The 17,329-nt window shown below is 41.0% G+C and overlaps 1 protein-coding gene across 2 annotated transcripts in view; it reads right to left on the reverse strand.

The window, feature by feature from the left end:
* Positions 1–13,790, reverse strand: part of cdh8 (cadherin 8) — a 99,885-nt gene extending 86,095 nt beyond the window's left edge. Inside the window, exons 1-2 of one of the 2 annotated variants that reach the window (XM_026175553.2) lie at positions 12,840–13,790; positions 10,330–10,852 (exon numbers count right to left, since the gene is read on the reverse strand). In XM_026175553.2, the coding sequence (XP_026031338.1) occupies positions 10,330–10,587 (258 nt within the window). In that variant the 5' untranslated portion in view covers positions 10,588–10,852; positions 12,840–13,790. The remainder of the gene's footprint in view (positions 1–10,329; positions 10,853–12,839) is intronic. The other variant, XM_026175534.2, reaches the window with a different exon arrangement.
* Positions 13,791–17,329: the final 3,539 nt, after the last annotated feature.

Consider the following 17,329-nt stretch of genomic DNA (forward strand, 5'->3'; position numbering starts at 1 on the left):
GTATACAATTACCAACATTTAAAGTGCCATATGTAAATAAGAACTCAGTATAAAATATTAAATTCCTTAATTTTACTTTTAGATATTTTAGATATAGCATGCTATATTTAGATAATATAGCATGCTTTTGTTGCCTACAGACAAACAAAGTCTCCAGAGTGCATACACTGTTGGTTGTGCTTTGTAATATTCAGTCATTTGATATGTACAAATTCTGTGTGGGTGACCAGTAAAGCTAATTTTGCTTCAGTTTCACTGACCACACAGTCTGCTAACCCTGCTAGTGGGCTGAAATTGTTACCAGTTCTCAGTCCCATCTGCTATTTGACATTTGAACACTTCATTTGTTCCTCTGTGTAAGGATTCAATTACAGGGTAACATACAAATAAAAATAACTGCATCTATATAGGGCTTTATTGATTACTCAAATTGCTTTACACTACAAGCTCCATTCATCTGTTCACACACACACGGACACACACACACACACACACACAATAATTTTACTGTATACATGCAGCACTTTCCTTATCATGTATCTTATCCGAGGACTCTGACATGCAGGCCACAGGAAGCAGAAATCAAAGCACCAACTCCTTTGATGCAGCCAGTACGACTGAGGTAACAGGACAAAAAATTAAAGACACCCCCTTTGCATAATGTGGGATAGACAATGCTGCTCTTACTTTGAGCTCATCACATGCTCACACTTGGGCATTAAATCAGAAGTTCCCTTTTAACATGACAACTGACATTGTGAATATTTACCAAAACCATGATTTTTGTTCTCAAGTATCTCATGATGCCTAAATCTAATCAAGAAGTGAGTGAAACAATCAATCTTCTTTATGATATTACTGTAATGCTGAATGAGAAGGAACTATGGCTGAATTAACCTCTTAAGGTGCCCAAGGGCATAAAGATTCTTGTTGGCTTATGCTGAAACTACTAATTATTTCACTTTATCTTTTTTCTTTGTTACCCAGAAACCAACCGGCACTCTTGATCTGACAAAGAAACAACTTGGTAAGTAATCCATCCACTTCAAGTAATTAAAAATGCCACAAATTGTGAACATTTGCCAGATTTCTTGAATATGTAAATTAGGCCATTTATTACTAATTTTACACAGTGAACAATGCATTTTTAAAAATGATTAATGTCATCATAGAAGTACAAGACACATACAATGCATCACTAAAGAAATAATGTAACCTTGTGAGATGTTTTCTGTGTGTTAATTGCAGAAACAGGAAAAAAAATAAAGCAATTTGATTTGAAACATCATTAGGACAAATGAGTTCATTACTAAATAAAGTAAATAAGGTCTCTGAACAAGATTGCACAAGTGGTGCCGTGAGGTCTGTGATGATGTAATAGTTCATACTCTTCATCAAAGTTACAAATTTGTAACAAATTTGCAGTTAAAGAAATTACACGAACATAAATGAAGTAGACTAAACCCAGGGCTCTGGGTCTGGAGGCTGAGGGCAATAACCCAGTTGGTAGTCCAGCCTTCGGGGCAATATTAGATAACTGGCTTTTGAGAGCTTCTTGAGAGTCTTGTGTCAACATTCATGTAACACAACATTTTTCAATCACTAGCTTACCATAGAAAATAACTCTGGCTTTCAGATATCACTTGAGTGCTTGGGCTCTCAGTGCTGTTTCTACATTTATGTACAAAAATGGTTCCAACCTTTTTGTGTAAAACCAAAAAACAAACAACAAAATAAAAGTAAAGAATTCAAACATCAGTTTGTCTGTGAAATCATCCTTATTAGCTTTAACCAAAAGAAATACTCGTGTTTATTCATGTATGACATCACCATTAAGCCATAAGTAATCAACCTCTGCAATGATACTACATTTAAACGCTTTGATAACTTAACTAAATGTTCACCCTCCTCCAACATTACATAAGTCCAGTCTTTCATCAAACTCATTTACGATGATGTTACACTAATTGGATGTTCTATTATTCATAATAGCAGCAGTTTTTCTTGGAACTTTGCATTTCATTAAACCACAATAGAGAAGACCACGCATTGGTGAAGATTTTTTAATATTTCATCAGATAGACCATTGGTGCATGTCCGCTCCACAAGCAGAACAACAAGCATTTACCGCTAGGATAAAGGCAATTAGCCAGACTTCAGTAACAGACGGCCTATAGCCCCTAAAAGCTTTTCACATGTTTCTGGCATCCTCTATTCGGTGTCCCTCAGCACATCATTTTGTTGCCATCGAGAGCAGAGAGCAGCTGAGAGAGGCAACGTAACATGCCGTGTCCCTCGTTGTGCATGCTCCACTAGTAGACACACATACACCAGGAATCTTTGAGAACACTTTCAACATCCTGCATGCTCGGCCCTGATTCCCATTAAGCATTCATGATTCATCTGGATTTTATATTATAACGTTTTGAATTTTTCATGCAGCCCCCCCACACACACACACACACACACTCCATCCCCCCTTCCTCTTCACATCCCACCCCCTTTTCTGATCTGACAGAAAAAAGAAGACTTAATCAAACATCGGAGGAGGGGGAACTATCCAAAGTGTCACTTTCACACACACAAAGACGCATGTGTTTCCATCATCGCCACCTGCTTCTTACATATACATATACTTTTTTTTCTTGAAGTTAGTTGATTTATAAGACACAGGCTAGCTGTATCGCATGCACCTTGGAGACACAAACACTAGGAAGAAGGTTTATTGAAGGGATACAGGTGTATTCACAGGTAGAATGCAAGTAAGGTTGGGTAGTAAAGTATGGCGGGTGTGTGGGTGCTGCCCTTTTACGTTCTCTGTCGCCTCCCTTGGCTATTATTTCAGCTATCTTTTTGTTCTTTCTGCAGAAAGGATCATTAAACCAAAATAATTCATTTGTGAGAAAGGTCAAAGCCACAGTCTGTTGGCACCCAGATACCCGAGTCAGGAGTGGTTGCATTAAGGCAGAAGCAAGCACAAAGGATGGCGCCGCCAATTCTCCTTATGTATGTGTGTGTGTTTTCTTTTATTGTCACATTCGTGATTGAGGTGAGCAACCCCGAGCCTTCAACTCAGCAGTAATGATAATCATCATCTTTAACACCCGTTATAGGTGAAGACACCAATCTTCAAGTAAATGTCACACCCACTGTTTACTAAGGCCACTTTGTTTTTATATTGCATGAGGCAGGTGAGGAGGGGGCTAGGGACTAGCTAGGGAAGAAATAGGAGGGAAGCCAAGGTGTGCCAGTAAGGAAGCAGAGGAAAAATGTTGAGGACTGTCATCTTTTAAGTGCCAGAAATAGGCACTCACCCTCCAACTGATCCAGAACTCCTTCCCCATTGTCTCTCCTGCTCCAGCCCACGTGTGCTCCCAGCTAACCGTGAAGCCAAATGCACAGCCAGTCACACAATAACAACATCCATTCTTAACAAGATTACTCCGGCAGTCCCAGTTTGGCTGATGGGACGTGCATGGGAGCAGAGGCGCAGGGATAAGCCGCCTGCAGCTGCCTGCAGCGTTTCACATACGCTGGGATCTGTCCATAGGAGAGGAGCTTCCTGGGGAGTTGAGCCAAACATCCAGCCCACAAGAGCACACTGGCATGGAAGCAAGCATCTTTAGCTACTACTGCTGGTTCTGTGCCTCATGCCCACAAAAGACTATGGCAGAGGCAAGGGCCAATTAGCAGGTTTCAGATATTCATAATCTGTTCATCTGAAAAATCAGATTTGAATAATTGTAACCTCATTTACTGCTACTAATGCTTGGCCAGCGATTTGACTTGAAAACACAATCCATATTTATAAGTATGCAGAATGTCCAACATCATTCAGATAACTTGTTGCCTAATTTAGCTGCGCATAATATTTTGCCTAAGAAATCAACAAACTTTTCAGCAAAGACAAAACTCGAGTCTGTTAAATTTAACTCTTGATGAAAAAAAAGATGTAATCAAACAAAGCAAAATTGAGCCCATTTTTAAAAGAAACATGGCTAATTTAGACAAAACAATGCATCAGCCAAGCCTGTGAGGTGAACCGCTTTAATTCCTATAAATTAGTTAGAGCAAAGTTCAAGGCAGAGTGCCAGATGATTTAGCCCACTAAGCGCTCCACCTCCGCACAGCCAGCACAGGCCAAGCCCGGTGAGCCAGGGAGAGTGAGGGAAGCAGGAGGAGATGAGAGCTGAGGGGAGGGAAGGCAGTTAAGAGAGGGCTGGGGTAGTTAAGATTCGGACTTAATGAGAGGATAGTGTTTCTCTGGATTATAGCTGGAAGAGTTCGACACTGTTGACTGACAAACAGTGACATGGGAGCAAGCTAATCGCAGCAATGCAGTCCAAGGTGAAACCATAAAGGGACCATTTGTTATGAATTAGTACTGATGCAGAAACTCGGAAAAGTGGCCCCCACATGAGCTACTCACTGTACAACATGGATTTAATCATGCTGAGCCACAGATGTGAGTGATAGCAGCAAGCTTGTTACTTTGCTCAGGGACTCTGAAGCCATGTGAATGGATGTGCTTTCCTGTTAAATTATTATTGCAGCTGATGCATGTACACAAGAGAGCTTCCAGGGATGGCGGACGAGGTGCATCCCCTATGATACACTGAACTGAAACATTATTTCAGCTCCCATAAGAAAATACACAAGGAGGAAATATAGTGTGTAATTGTATGTAAGCAGTGGCTGTATGTGAGAGGAGAAGCAGGAAATTGTGATCTGTGGAAGTCTGGTTGTGAGGTGTGTGTGAGTGTGTGTGTGTTTAAAAACACATAAAGGGGGAAATGAAATCAGTGATATTTTTAAATATGGCATATCATACTTATACTAAATGACATGCTGGTAAAAATAAAATTCTTGGCAATAACATTTAAGCTACAAGCACTGTCAGTACACTGGAAAGGTAATCAGGCCAGTGAGGATGAGATCACCTGGAAATTTGAAACACTGTAGATTTCAACCTGCAATTTCTGCTCAAAGCACATATCGTGCAGTTTAGAGAGAAATCTTTCAGAAATATGACCACAGTGAAAACCCAGCAAATGTTTGCTAAGATAGACCAGCTATAAAGCTTCGTGGACACACTGTATTTACTCTTGCACACATAACCCTAATGTCTAAATATACTCCATCCAAGCTGGTGTCCGCTCATCTCATTTTAGTCTGTCTCAACACTCCTGAATGGACTGGAGTACAACACACGCATGCACATACACATATGCAGCTTGTTAATGGGAACCAGGATGACAATACAAAGCCATAGACAACCTGTCAAGCTCTTCGAGGGCAACACTAATGTGATCCCACAGCTCTATCAGAGCCATCACTGGGCCCAGTATTTTATTACAGACTGGGAGGGACAGACAGAGAGAGAAATTGGAAAAAAGGAAGGGGGGGGGGGGGGGGGTGACCATGGCCCATTGATATAATGGCCCTGCTGGCATTAGTGATGTACTGTACAGGTGAGGCACACAGGGAAAGAGGAGAGTGTGGTAACAGGGCAGGGGAAGGTGCAGGAAGTAGTGGACAGGGATATGTTAGAGTGTTTTTAATGTTTGTTTGTTTGTTTGTTTTTTAAGGGAATGGGGGGGGGGGGGGTTGCTTTTTTCTCTAAACTGCAAATGAAGAGGGAATGGAGATCTAAGAGCTGGAAGACAGAGGAGCTGTAGCTCAATGTGGATCTGTGTGGTGCTGCCTGAAGAGAGATTACAGAGCTGTATTCCAGGAGCTGTTGTGGGAGTGAGAAACCAAATGGAATGGAAAGAAGTCCAACAAACATTGATGGGCTTTCCTTTTCTGGATTTGGTGACAGCTTTTTTTATTCAACCCTCTCACTATGGCACTGGAACCTGTGTCTAATTTGGGCTATATTTCAGAATTAATTATATCTGAGCCAATGCTTATAATTTATGTGTCATAATGGCTATCAATCACTGGCAATAAATCGGCTAATATTCTCATTAACTCCCACTCCTCATCCATCAATCAAGGACATAGCCAGATATCCGTTCAACAGTTGGAGCCAGAGTAAATTCAGATAAAGGTGGGCGATCCTCATTAACGTCAGGCCAAATCGGCACTACTGAGTCAAGGAGCAAGCTCAACCTTTGATCTGCTCGAGCGGCAACAGTGGCGCCTTTAGCGGGACCAGGGAGTCTGAGGCTTCTCTGGCAGCTGTATTCAGGACTCAATCTCGCCTTAGCTTTGCCTCACTGCTTCACATCGCCAAAGCCAAACACTCTGAGAAATTTTAACAATGTCATTGTACCACACCCCATCAGCCCCAGAGGCAAGCTTACTTGGGCTCAAGAGCCACTCTCTCCATAATCACCCCTTCACAGAGAGAAAGAAGGAGAAAGAGGTGGAGGTAGAAGTGGGGGACAGAGACTGAGAGAGGCAATCCAGCTGAGCAAAAGTAGCTTGCATCAGTATTTATAGAGTGATATGCCACATCTTGTAATAGCAGTCCAAAGCACAGAAAGTAACAAAAAGATCTGAACCGAATTCGAAAAACTGTGCTAGCTAATCGTAATCTATTCAGGTCCAGACTGAGACAATAAACAGACTGAAAAAAATAACATTCTCTTCTGATATCATGTGAAGTGATGGGAATTTTACCTTTTCAAATACAAAATTCAATAAATAAATAAACACATACTGGGGACACATTTTTTCCAAGGAACACGCGGATGGGTTCAAGCTGTGATCTTTCAGTTTCACCTGAACGTACATCTGAAGGGGAAAACAAGAACGGAAGATTGAACCATTTCACACAAGTCAGTACAAGAAAAAAGGTCTTCAATTTTAGGGGGGAACAGAGCTACAGAATATCACCTTAGCTTCCAGCAAAACACCCAGCAGACTTATATTACACCACCAATCTGATAGTGCTCTGGCTCTTCTCGTTGGGAGTTCTGTCAAACAGCTTGTTTGGAAGAATAAAGCTTGCATTTTCTACCCCAAGAACCTATGTGAAGAAAGACAAAGCATTTTCTTTTCTTCTTTTTTTTGTAGAGATTCATCTGTTGTCTTTGCTGAATCGGTAATCAAAGCCAGATTTTTCTTTCTGCATCACTGTCACTCTTGGCAATCTTATAGTTTCACCTGAATTGATGAATATTAATGGTCCATTATTCTCTTTGTGAAAAAAACACAAAGCGCATTCAGTCCTGTGGTGAATAAAAGTGCTAGACAATAGGATGAGGGATCACTCAGTTTAACACATTTTGAGTACAACTCAGCCCTGGAATCCATCATTAGCAATACTACACCATATGCTAAATGATTGCCTGGAAGTAAAGCTAAGAGTTAAATCTGAGACTGTGAGATTGTTCCTTCATAAACTGCCATCAATCTGCCTTGCACTACAAAGAAAACACATTCTGATATCTCTTTGGTGCAAACACAGCAATTTGTTCAGTGTTTGTCTTCTGTTCTAAGGCAATGTTTTGCCTTTAATGGCCTGGTGTAATTGAGTTTCTTTGTTGTATGTTTGAATAATTGAAATTGCTCTGATTAAAGATGCAAAATGGTTGGTAAACATGGCTAATGCCTTGCCAGGCATTGTACAGAAACGCAGAAAAAAAAAGTCCGAAATTCGACTACAATACTCTTTTTTATACTAAAATAAAAGCTATTTTTCACCATTGTGATAATGCAATGGTAAATCGAGAGCTGCTTTGCCCAAAATTACCCTCTGCCTGGTTTCCAGTGGTCTCCATAAGAGTCTTTACGCGCTCAAGTGGTATTGGTATCTCCCACTCATTGTCATCGATGAGCAAACATGTGTCCATATGAACTAGCTCTCTGTTCTTAATGATGGGATATTTCTGAACCATCCTAGCTGATGATGAGTAATCCTAAAATCCCTTCCAACGCTGTTCGTTTTAAGCTACAGCAACAAGATTTCACAGCTGTCTCCCTGACTTCACTTTAACAGGTACTGCATGTCTGCTTCCGCGACACAAGCAGGACTGACGGGGGTTGACGAGCACGCCGCTCAGTGAATCACAATGTCGAGAAACGATGCGCTGAAGAAGAACACCAAAAGGGAAGGGGGCTGTCACGCCTTATGGCCGTCCTTCTCACTCTTCCACACCTCCCTGTCCTCCCCCTCCTTTCCTGCATTTATGCTAATAGTCTCTGCTGGGAGAGAGCACCGTGGCTGACACACAGTTAAAAATCAATGGCACAATTTCTCTCAAATACAATCTCTTACTCTTGTTACCAGTATTTGTATAGTCATCAGAGTGCACCAGCAAAAAAAAAAAAAAAAAGCTATAGGATGGAAAGAGTCCAGTCTTGGCCTGGACTTCGCTGACAACCATCCCGCAACTGCAGACACAGGCGGCCTCACACAGCAGAGAAAATTGTGCAAAATACACAGAGAGCTTTGTGACCCATTTGAATCACACCTCCCACCCATTTGATTCATTTTTTAATTAAGCACGAGAAACACTGGGAAAGGGGAAGAAAAGGAGACAGAAAGGAAGAGAGATTTATAGTCTTAAAGGGATGCAGTGCCATCTTGGTCTAACACAGGACTTATCTTAGCTCTGCCAGGCATACTCATGAGCACTTAACCTTGCAGTGAACGCTACCCATCATCATCGCTTTACAAAAAAAAAGGCTAGCTGCCTTTTTCTCTGCCCAGAGCTGCCCCCCAACCCTACCCCAATCCTTGCACTGTCCTTCAACAGGAAGATGCTTATATCTATGACTAACCTATCCTACAGTCAACTTTGCAAAGCATTAACTGAGGCCTTGAGAGAACACATCCTTCATGACCGAGAACATAACTTGATTTTGTGCCACCAATTCTCTGCTGACAATGTGCAGAACATTTGACACTCTGGCCAGGGGCACACAGCACAGTATTCAAAGCAAAAGTGTGTGTAAGCTTGGAACTGAAATCACAACCGTGTTATCCACATATTTATCTTTATTAAAGGGTGCTGACTTTATTCTGTTTTTAGAAACTTGTTTTATGTGGCTAAATATCTGTGGATATATAACTGTCTGGGTGATGATGTGTGAAATGTTCAGTTGCAGCTGTGAGCTACTGAACATCTAGCCTGTGAAATCCAGGCTCAAGAATGGAAAATGTGGATCCGTTACTGTTTGTTTGTTTCAGAATTCCGATGAGCAGCCATTGTTAAATTCAGCAGTGGCTGCCTAATTGATACGGTTGAAAGATTAATGCATCACTTAACAGCATTTTTGTGTTAGCATGGCATTTAGAAAACACAGGTGCAAATCCCACATGGTGGTAAATGTTTAATTGATGCAGCCATATGACTACGCTCAGCATAAACGAAGAACAAAAAAAGACGGAAAGTGAGAATAAAATGATGCACTTGCCTTGTTTTTTTGTTTTGTTTTGTTTTTTTAAACAAAAAAATAGAAACAACTTTTTTGCATCAGTCCAGCCATCAGTTATAACAGAGGGAGTGAAATAAAGAATTAAACTCACTGCAACGGCAAAAAGTCAAACAAAAAAGACATACTAACCAATTATCAAATATTAGCTGTGATAAACTGTTTGCAAAAACTACGACTGAACAAGATCAAATATTATGCTTGATGGCCTGAATCCCTGCCCATGCCAGAGTGGCTGGGTGATATTCTGAGGGAGGGATGTGAGCGTGGCTGCCAGCCTTACTCTCCCCAGGTGAATCCCAGCAATGAGCTGTGAACAAGCTGCTTTGGCTGGGCTGGCCAGCAGCCTTCCCCTCCCCTGAAACCTGCCTGACACTTCCACACAGGCCAGGGAGCAGGTGGCCTTTAGCTGCAGGATTAGCCTGCAATTCTGTCCATCACACAGCCGCAATGGAAAATGTAACCAGTGCTAAAATAGACCTAATATTTCAAAGGATTTTATCGATGCTATAAACTGTGTCTAAAGAATGCATTTACATGTCAAAATACAACACTAACATTTTAAAATGAAAAGAAAAAAAAATCAGGGACTGCAGTCTCATCGTGTACCTTTACTTTTTGCAAAAAAAGTAAAAGTTAAGAACTAACAGTTGTGTTTGTTTCTCTGTTTCTGACTAACTTGGATTGCAAAAACATCCAAATGTAACAGCAAGAAATGTGCCACCATTATTTGATGGGAGCTTAATTATTTCTATGAGCATTTTCTGACCCTCTCTCGCTGCCTTCCGCTCTCGTCCCCATATCTCTGTTTCCCCTTGACAACCACAACCCTCCCACTGCCCATGGGAAGAACAAAAAAATGGAGGGAGCATTCAAATGGCCGAATTAATGTTTCCACACGATAAGCGAGCTTAATATAATGCTGACAATCACAGCACTCACCCTGCCAACTAGAATTGGATCTGGTCCAGAAAATTCCTCCAGCACAAACATTTGATTCCAAACCCATCCTCTCTTGGCGCGGCTTAGTAATCTTTGTCCTTCGCCAACACCGCTCGCCACCACTGCGGACCCACCAGTTTGTGTACTTTTGGACTGGCCTATGATAGGAGTCATAGACACGGACAGAACACAAGTAATCCACACCAGCAGCAAGGACAGCCACAGATCCATGAGCATCTCCTCAGACCGCTTTGGCATCCTGTCGCTGTGTGTTTTGTTTGTTTGTTTGTTTGTTTGTTATACGGGATTCTTCTCTCCGCGTTGTTTGCCCCCTCCTCTCTTCAGATCAACCGCTCCTTGTTAGATAACAAGAAAAGGTTACTTGTGTCCTCCTTTAACAGCAGTGCTTGCATTCATGGTGTGGTAAAGGTCACTTGCACACCTTGGCATACCTCCATAGCATTTGGTGAGGGGGTAACTCTCTTAGCACAGCATCCATTTGGCATTATTCCGAGGGGGGGACCTGCAACGAAGAAATCACAGTTTGTTAGTTGTCTCTTGGTTTTGTGGGGAGCTGTCAGAAGATGATGAAGACAGAGAGAGGCAGAAAAAAAACAAAACAAAAGCAAACTAAAAAACAGAGTCAAATTAACATTTGAAGAAATCAGATGACACAGATAGCATGAGAGGCAAGAAAAAAGGTTTCTAGAGTAGCAAAATGATACAACAAAGATGTTTTTAATAAGAAAATAAATTCTCATTTTAGGATAAGAAGTCTGGATGTCACTTCATCTTTACAAATGATCTATCTGTAGCAGCCTGACCCTTTGCTCCAATCTTGTTTTCATATTATTCTGCTACAACAGAACAAATGGTTATGTCTCCACTCTGAGGCTATTCATCCTGAAATATCAGATTGCTTTGCTTTAATCTGTTGTTCTGGGGATTATCCTGATAGATTTTGAGAAATTACACGTTCCTTGTGATTAATGTTTTGACAATACATTTCGGGTTAAGCATTGTTAAAGCCTGCGGTCATATTCCTTAGATATTGGTGCGTGCATGCATGCAATAGCACCAGGTTTAAATAGAGAAGCTGGCAGCAGGTGAGCCATGTCAACAGCACTGCAGCTCACTGATATCCAAGTAATCCAGATGAAATAATTGCTGTGGTATTTAAAGCCATGTTTACTCACTGAAACAAATGTGCAATATTACACTTGAACTGCTGTTTTCTGATAAGCGTGAACATAAAGTTGTTTCCGTAAACACAGAAACACAAACACACAAAATTGGATACAACAGACTGATGTTACAGGAACACATAATAGAAGAAGTGAGTAAATTAATGTAAATTTTGCCCTTCAATCAAGAACAGTTTCGGCTCCTTAAATGCTTCGCTCAGTCTGACGGGCAGTGTTCAGCTGAATGCAAAATCAGAGGGTAAAACAGGCACAGGTACAAAGGGTTGGCTTTGAGTTGTCCTCAGCTAAAACTGATGGAGGTGGAGATGCTACCGGAGCACAGAACGGCTTACTTTCAGCGCGGTTTAATCTTAGTTTTGGTAACTTTTACTATGCACCGAATCTCACTGTGGTCATATGCTGTGTGATTACAGCGTCCCATTCCGAAGGACAGTAACGATGAATTCCACCTGAAGCTGCACTATAACAAAGTGTGAAGAGATCCGAATTACTGTGACACCGACCCGGAGACTAAGAGATCCTGGAACAGGTTAAGAAAAAAAAAAGATTAAAGAAGAAGAAGAAGGAAAACGGAATTGTATACAGATGAGAGAGTAAGTGAAACTGGTAAAATGCCAAATCGTAGCCAACTTAAAAATCAGTCACATTAAATCACTGACATAATTTCTTCGGCATTTTAAGTCTCTGTGGTGCGTGACAGAGCAAGCGATTTCAGCACCAAGAAGACAGAACAGCTCCCCGCCAGAAAGCAGCCGGTCCAGACAGCTCAGCCGCGAACAGAGCGGCGAAGAAGAAGAAGAGCTGTCCAAGGTAGGAAATTCCCACACAGGGAGATTTTAATTGCTAGTCAACGAGCAAAATGAAAGGATAAACCCCCAAAGTTTGAGCTTACTACTCGCCTTTCATGGCTTTAAAATAGTCTGAGGCAGTATCCCGATTACCCAAATTTGCTCTCTATCTGAAGTTTTACCCTTTGAGGAGACAGTCACTCCGTGTCATCGCATTAAACGTGCATAAGAATTCAAAAAAACAAAACAAAAAAAGCATTCAGACATACACGACCGGCTTATACTGGTGACGGAAGCATGAATTACAAAAGATGTAGCCTAAGTTGCTGAGCTCTCTGTAGACTTGCTCTGTCGCTCCGAGTCACCTCGCTCCTGTAAACGAGCCCGGCAAAATGCGCTGAAGCCACGCGTTGGAGAAAGGGGTTATAAGAAGTCCTGTTCAACCTCTCCACAAAACACCAATTTACCTCAATAATACCTGTTAGGTTTATATATTATGGTGGTGGGCTGTACTTACCAGTGAGACTTGCATCCTTTTCCAGTGCTGCATTATTTCTCCCCTTAAAACGCCAGCAACTCCAATGCGTTTCATTCGAGGCGGTGGATAAATAAGCAAAAGCCGGAGAGTCAAACGGCTAGAAATCCTTCCCGCAGTTTGTCAGTGCGGAGTGACAGTGTTGGTGTTGTAGTTAAGAGCTCCTACAGGCTTGCTGGCCGACTGGAAAAGTGAGGAAGAGATGGAGGAGAGATGCACGGTGGCGAAGAGAGCCTCCCCTCCACTGCGCTCATTGGGTTGATGAGGAGTCGGGTCAACAGGCGCACAAATGAATGCATGCCGCTCTGCCCAGGCACGGACGCGCAAAGGTTATCGTCTCACATTGCCGGCTGCAGCTGTAGGTATTATCTAGATGTGTGCAGGTAAAACGGTTCTTATCGCAGTGTGTGTGTTTTCTCTACTCTCTCTTTTTTTTCTTCTTTTAGTAAGTGACGCATGCGTTGGCCTTCGGTTCTCCGGGTTAATAATGAAATTAAATAGGCCAGACGACCGGTGAAACGAAGCCAAGTTGCTCATTTACAATGCCATTTGATATGGTTAAACAATAAACAGATGGACACACACACTGCGGGGCTACCATGGAAAGCAATGGTAAGCAAAGAACACAGAATACAATGGTCACATTTATTTACATTTTTCGAAACTAAAGTTGGTGTAAAAAAAAGAAAGGAAACGAAAAGCATAAAAAAAGGGCGTAAATCCCAGAGTTTTTGAAAACAAGGAGAAAGGAAAAGGTTAAACAGGTCTTCATTAAGACTGTTAGTGAAAAGGTCAAGCTCATCATTGCATGCCTGAATGTGCGTGTGTGTGAGTACAGAAAAGTGCATGAGTGACAACAGAGGCCCGTGCTGCTGTCCACATAGAGAGCCCTCTAGTGTTTGTATAGCTACTTAGCAGCAGTCACGGGGGATGGGGGGGCTTCATTAGCGCAGCGGGAAAAGAATGTCAGTATACTGTCGTATTGCTGTCTTTTTCCCCGAATCTCTTTGTGAAACTCACTTCCTTCCACTGAGCACTTATTTGCCTCCTCTTTGTTGCAATGATAAGTCACGTTCCCATCACTTCAACACAAGAAGTTGTTACACCTTACTACCTTAACACACAGAGTTGTTCCTCTTAGGTTTTTCCTGGTGGAGCCCTTTTGACCCAAGTGCCAGACATCCCAATTAGCAAAGACATCAAGTCTACCATTATATATTTTTTGTACCATTTAATTTTCCTCCCACTCGTGCTTTGATGTTGCAGCTGCATTTCAGATGGGAATTCTCCAATCATCTTTTTTAAAAGCTCCTACTGCATAATGCATAAGGCTGTAAATCTTGAGCTATGTTACTCTTTCTCGATATGAATGAAGATTTCACCGACTGACACTTGAAGCGTAGCAGATATGTGTGGACAGAGATAAATGTATAAGAATGACTGCTTGGGAGGGGCTGTGCATTTAAAAAACAGAAAATACTCCAAACTTTAAAGTAAATAAAACAGCCAAAAGGCATATTACAGTAGCTGAAGCTAATATTTCTTAGATGCAGTCTAATCTTCCTCTCTCTGTCACACACACGCACACACACACACACACACATAAACACTGCCTAACACAAGATGTCAAACTTCAAAGCGCAAGCCCTAATTCATGTTTAATACAAGAATATACACTTTCATAAAACTTGCATTGTCGTTATTCATTGCACGTTCTTTCAAAGGTAGGGTAACAGCTCCACTGACATCAGGTGAATCTGAAACTAACTAATCATTCAAAAATCTCCTTCTGTGAGCAGCGTTTTGTGCAAATTAGAAGGTTTCAACTTTAAATTAGTGATTAATTCCACTGACATGGCCCCTGCCAGTGATCAAAATATCAGATGGCTTCGAAAAAGGCAAAGTAAGTGAAGGGGAAATGGTCTTTGGAACCCAAGCATCCTCAATCGATCATTAGTTACTGCTTTGTCAGTACTATTAATCACAGAGCTGTTGCAGCGTGTGCCACATTTCCACGTCTCAGACTCCACATAACAAGTCATCACCACAGGGATTGTTAGCATATATAAAGTTTGTTGTTGGTTTTCTTCTGCTATTTCTTGACTGTTCGACATCTAAAGCACAAGCTTGTCCACACTTATAGATAGTCACTCCAGGGTATCCTCTGTTTAGGAGTTCATGAGTAGGGATAATTTTGCTGCCCCCACTAATTTCACAGAGTCTCCAACCCAACACCTAGAACTCATTTTAATAAGCAGTGAGCCTTGAAACAGCACTGGGCTAAGGTTGAGATAACTAGAAACTTCAAACTAGCCCATTAGCTTGACATCCCTCCTGTGCTCTGCTTGACTTTATTGGTGTTATTGCTAATAGCTTCTAAGTGTACCTCTATCTTCCCTGCTGTGTTATCTCTTGAAAATTGTAATCTTCTTGATAATAATATGATCCTGATCACCTGATCATCATACATTTTACTTAGTACTTTGATCACTATTGTTGTGCCTTGCAATGATGACTCAAACACACGTCCCCACTTGCTCTGTTGGCAGTCTTTATCCTTCAAGTTTGGGTCCTCTACCAGAGGCCTGGGAGCTTGAGGTTCCTCTGTAATATCTGTGCAGTCCCTAGGACTGGGTTTTTTCTGGATAGCGATATCTGATGTCATTTCTGGGGTCTGTTGGAGCTACTCATCAAATTTGAGGGTCAGTGCACTGAGTTCTCTGATTACCATGGGAACCATTGTTGTTTTCTCCTTCCACATCGTTTCTAGCTCCTCTCTATGCAGCCAGGAGACAACAGTGAGTGCTCACAGCCAATAATAAAACACAGTGGAGGCTCTGCCATAGTTTGTGGCTACATTTCAGCCAACAGTGTTGGGGAATTAATTGAATTATTAACATAGAAAAGTAGAGTCTGATTCTAATCCATTACGCAATACCATGTGGAAAGTCTCTGACTGATAACAGCCTCATTTTGAAGCATTACTGTAATCCAAAACACATTGCCAATGCAGTAAAACACACCTGTATTAAAAACAAACAAACAAAGGAAACAAAGGGGCAAAAAGAAAATCCTAGCAATCATGGAACACTTTTAATTATCGATTGGCCTCCTAAGATCTAGGACCTCATCAGTACTGAATCAATGTGAGATCATCTTGAAAAAAATGGAACAAAGGGAAGCCAAAGAAGACCTTTTAAATGACCTTCAAGAAGCCTGGCCATGGACTATTCCTGAAGACTACTAAAAGAAACTACTTAAAGAAAGCTTGCTTAACCCGTAAAAGTTGAAGGGAGCCCCCACAATCCCATTTGCATATATTTTTTAAATGGCAACCAAATAAGTTAGAGCAATAATTATTTTTGCATATGAAAAGGGAGGAGCTTTACTTATATATCATGCATTCAATTTCATAGGACTTCCTGTGTTGGAATAAATGTCATCACCTTATCAACACAAACTATCACATGGTTTAATGTGCGCCATTACCTGCGGAAACCAGAAGTGATGCCATTTTCGCTGGAAATGTAGTTTTCTCTGGGACCTTTCAAAGCTCCACTGGTGCTATTGAAAGTCATGTTTGACTTTGTGCCTTTCTATATAGTTCCTGGGACACTTAGAACTTTGATTATACTTTTGAAAATAGTTTATTTTGTAGCACATGCTGGGGTTTTTTTTGCAAATTGTGCACAATAATATCTATTTTTGTTTTTGCTGCAGTTTTTAAAAATGTATGTATCTTAAAATAAACTTATGAAGACACTCAAATAAATGTACTTTCAAACTTATTAGCACTGTATAAACTCTGCTTTTGTACTTATATACTGTACCAAAAATGTCCATCTGGAAATGTGCGTGTGTACCTGTGTGGGTCTAGGAGTTTGTGTATGTGTGATTTTCATTTTAACTATATACAACAGAGAAAGGCAGTAAATCCACACAATACAGAAACTAGAGTGAAACAATTTAAGGCATTTAGCTTAGAAAATTATTCCTACTATTAACTGATTATCAGATTAGGTCATGTTTTTGTAGTTCTTATATAAATAAAGTTTAAAGTGAACCCTGTAAGTCACTGTCACTTCAGTTACTAAGGTATCAACACTGCAATGGTCATGTTCAGTTTGTGAACAGTGAAAAAGACACAGTACTATTTTACTGTAAAAAAATAAAATAAATAAAAAAGCTTTAAAGGAAGTGGGACTATTGGGACCAGTGCTTAATCACTCTCCTCCCAGGATTTCCCAAATGATTGAAAGATCAAAAGTACCATGGTTTTCCTTCAGTCACAAACTTCTCTAGCTAATCTTTGTGCTATTTACACAACCTGTAGGCCAATAGAAGGGTTACAATAGGATATCAGTTGTTACAATGCACTCTGGAAGCTGGGCTGGTCTGCAAAATGGCAGTGGGTGGAAGAACTCTGCATTAAAAGTGACAACATTTTCTTCTCCTTTATTTCTTCCTCTTCT

Source organism: Astatotilapia calliptera, chromosome 1 (assembly GCF_964374335.1).
Source record: "Astatotilapia calliptera chromosome 1, fAstCal68.1, whole genome shotgun sequence".
Lineage (NCBI taxonomy): Eukaryota > Metazoa > Chordata > Actinopteri > Cichliformes > Cichlidae > Astatotilapia > Astatotilapia calliptera.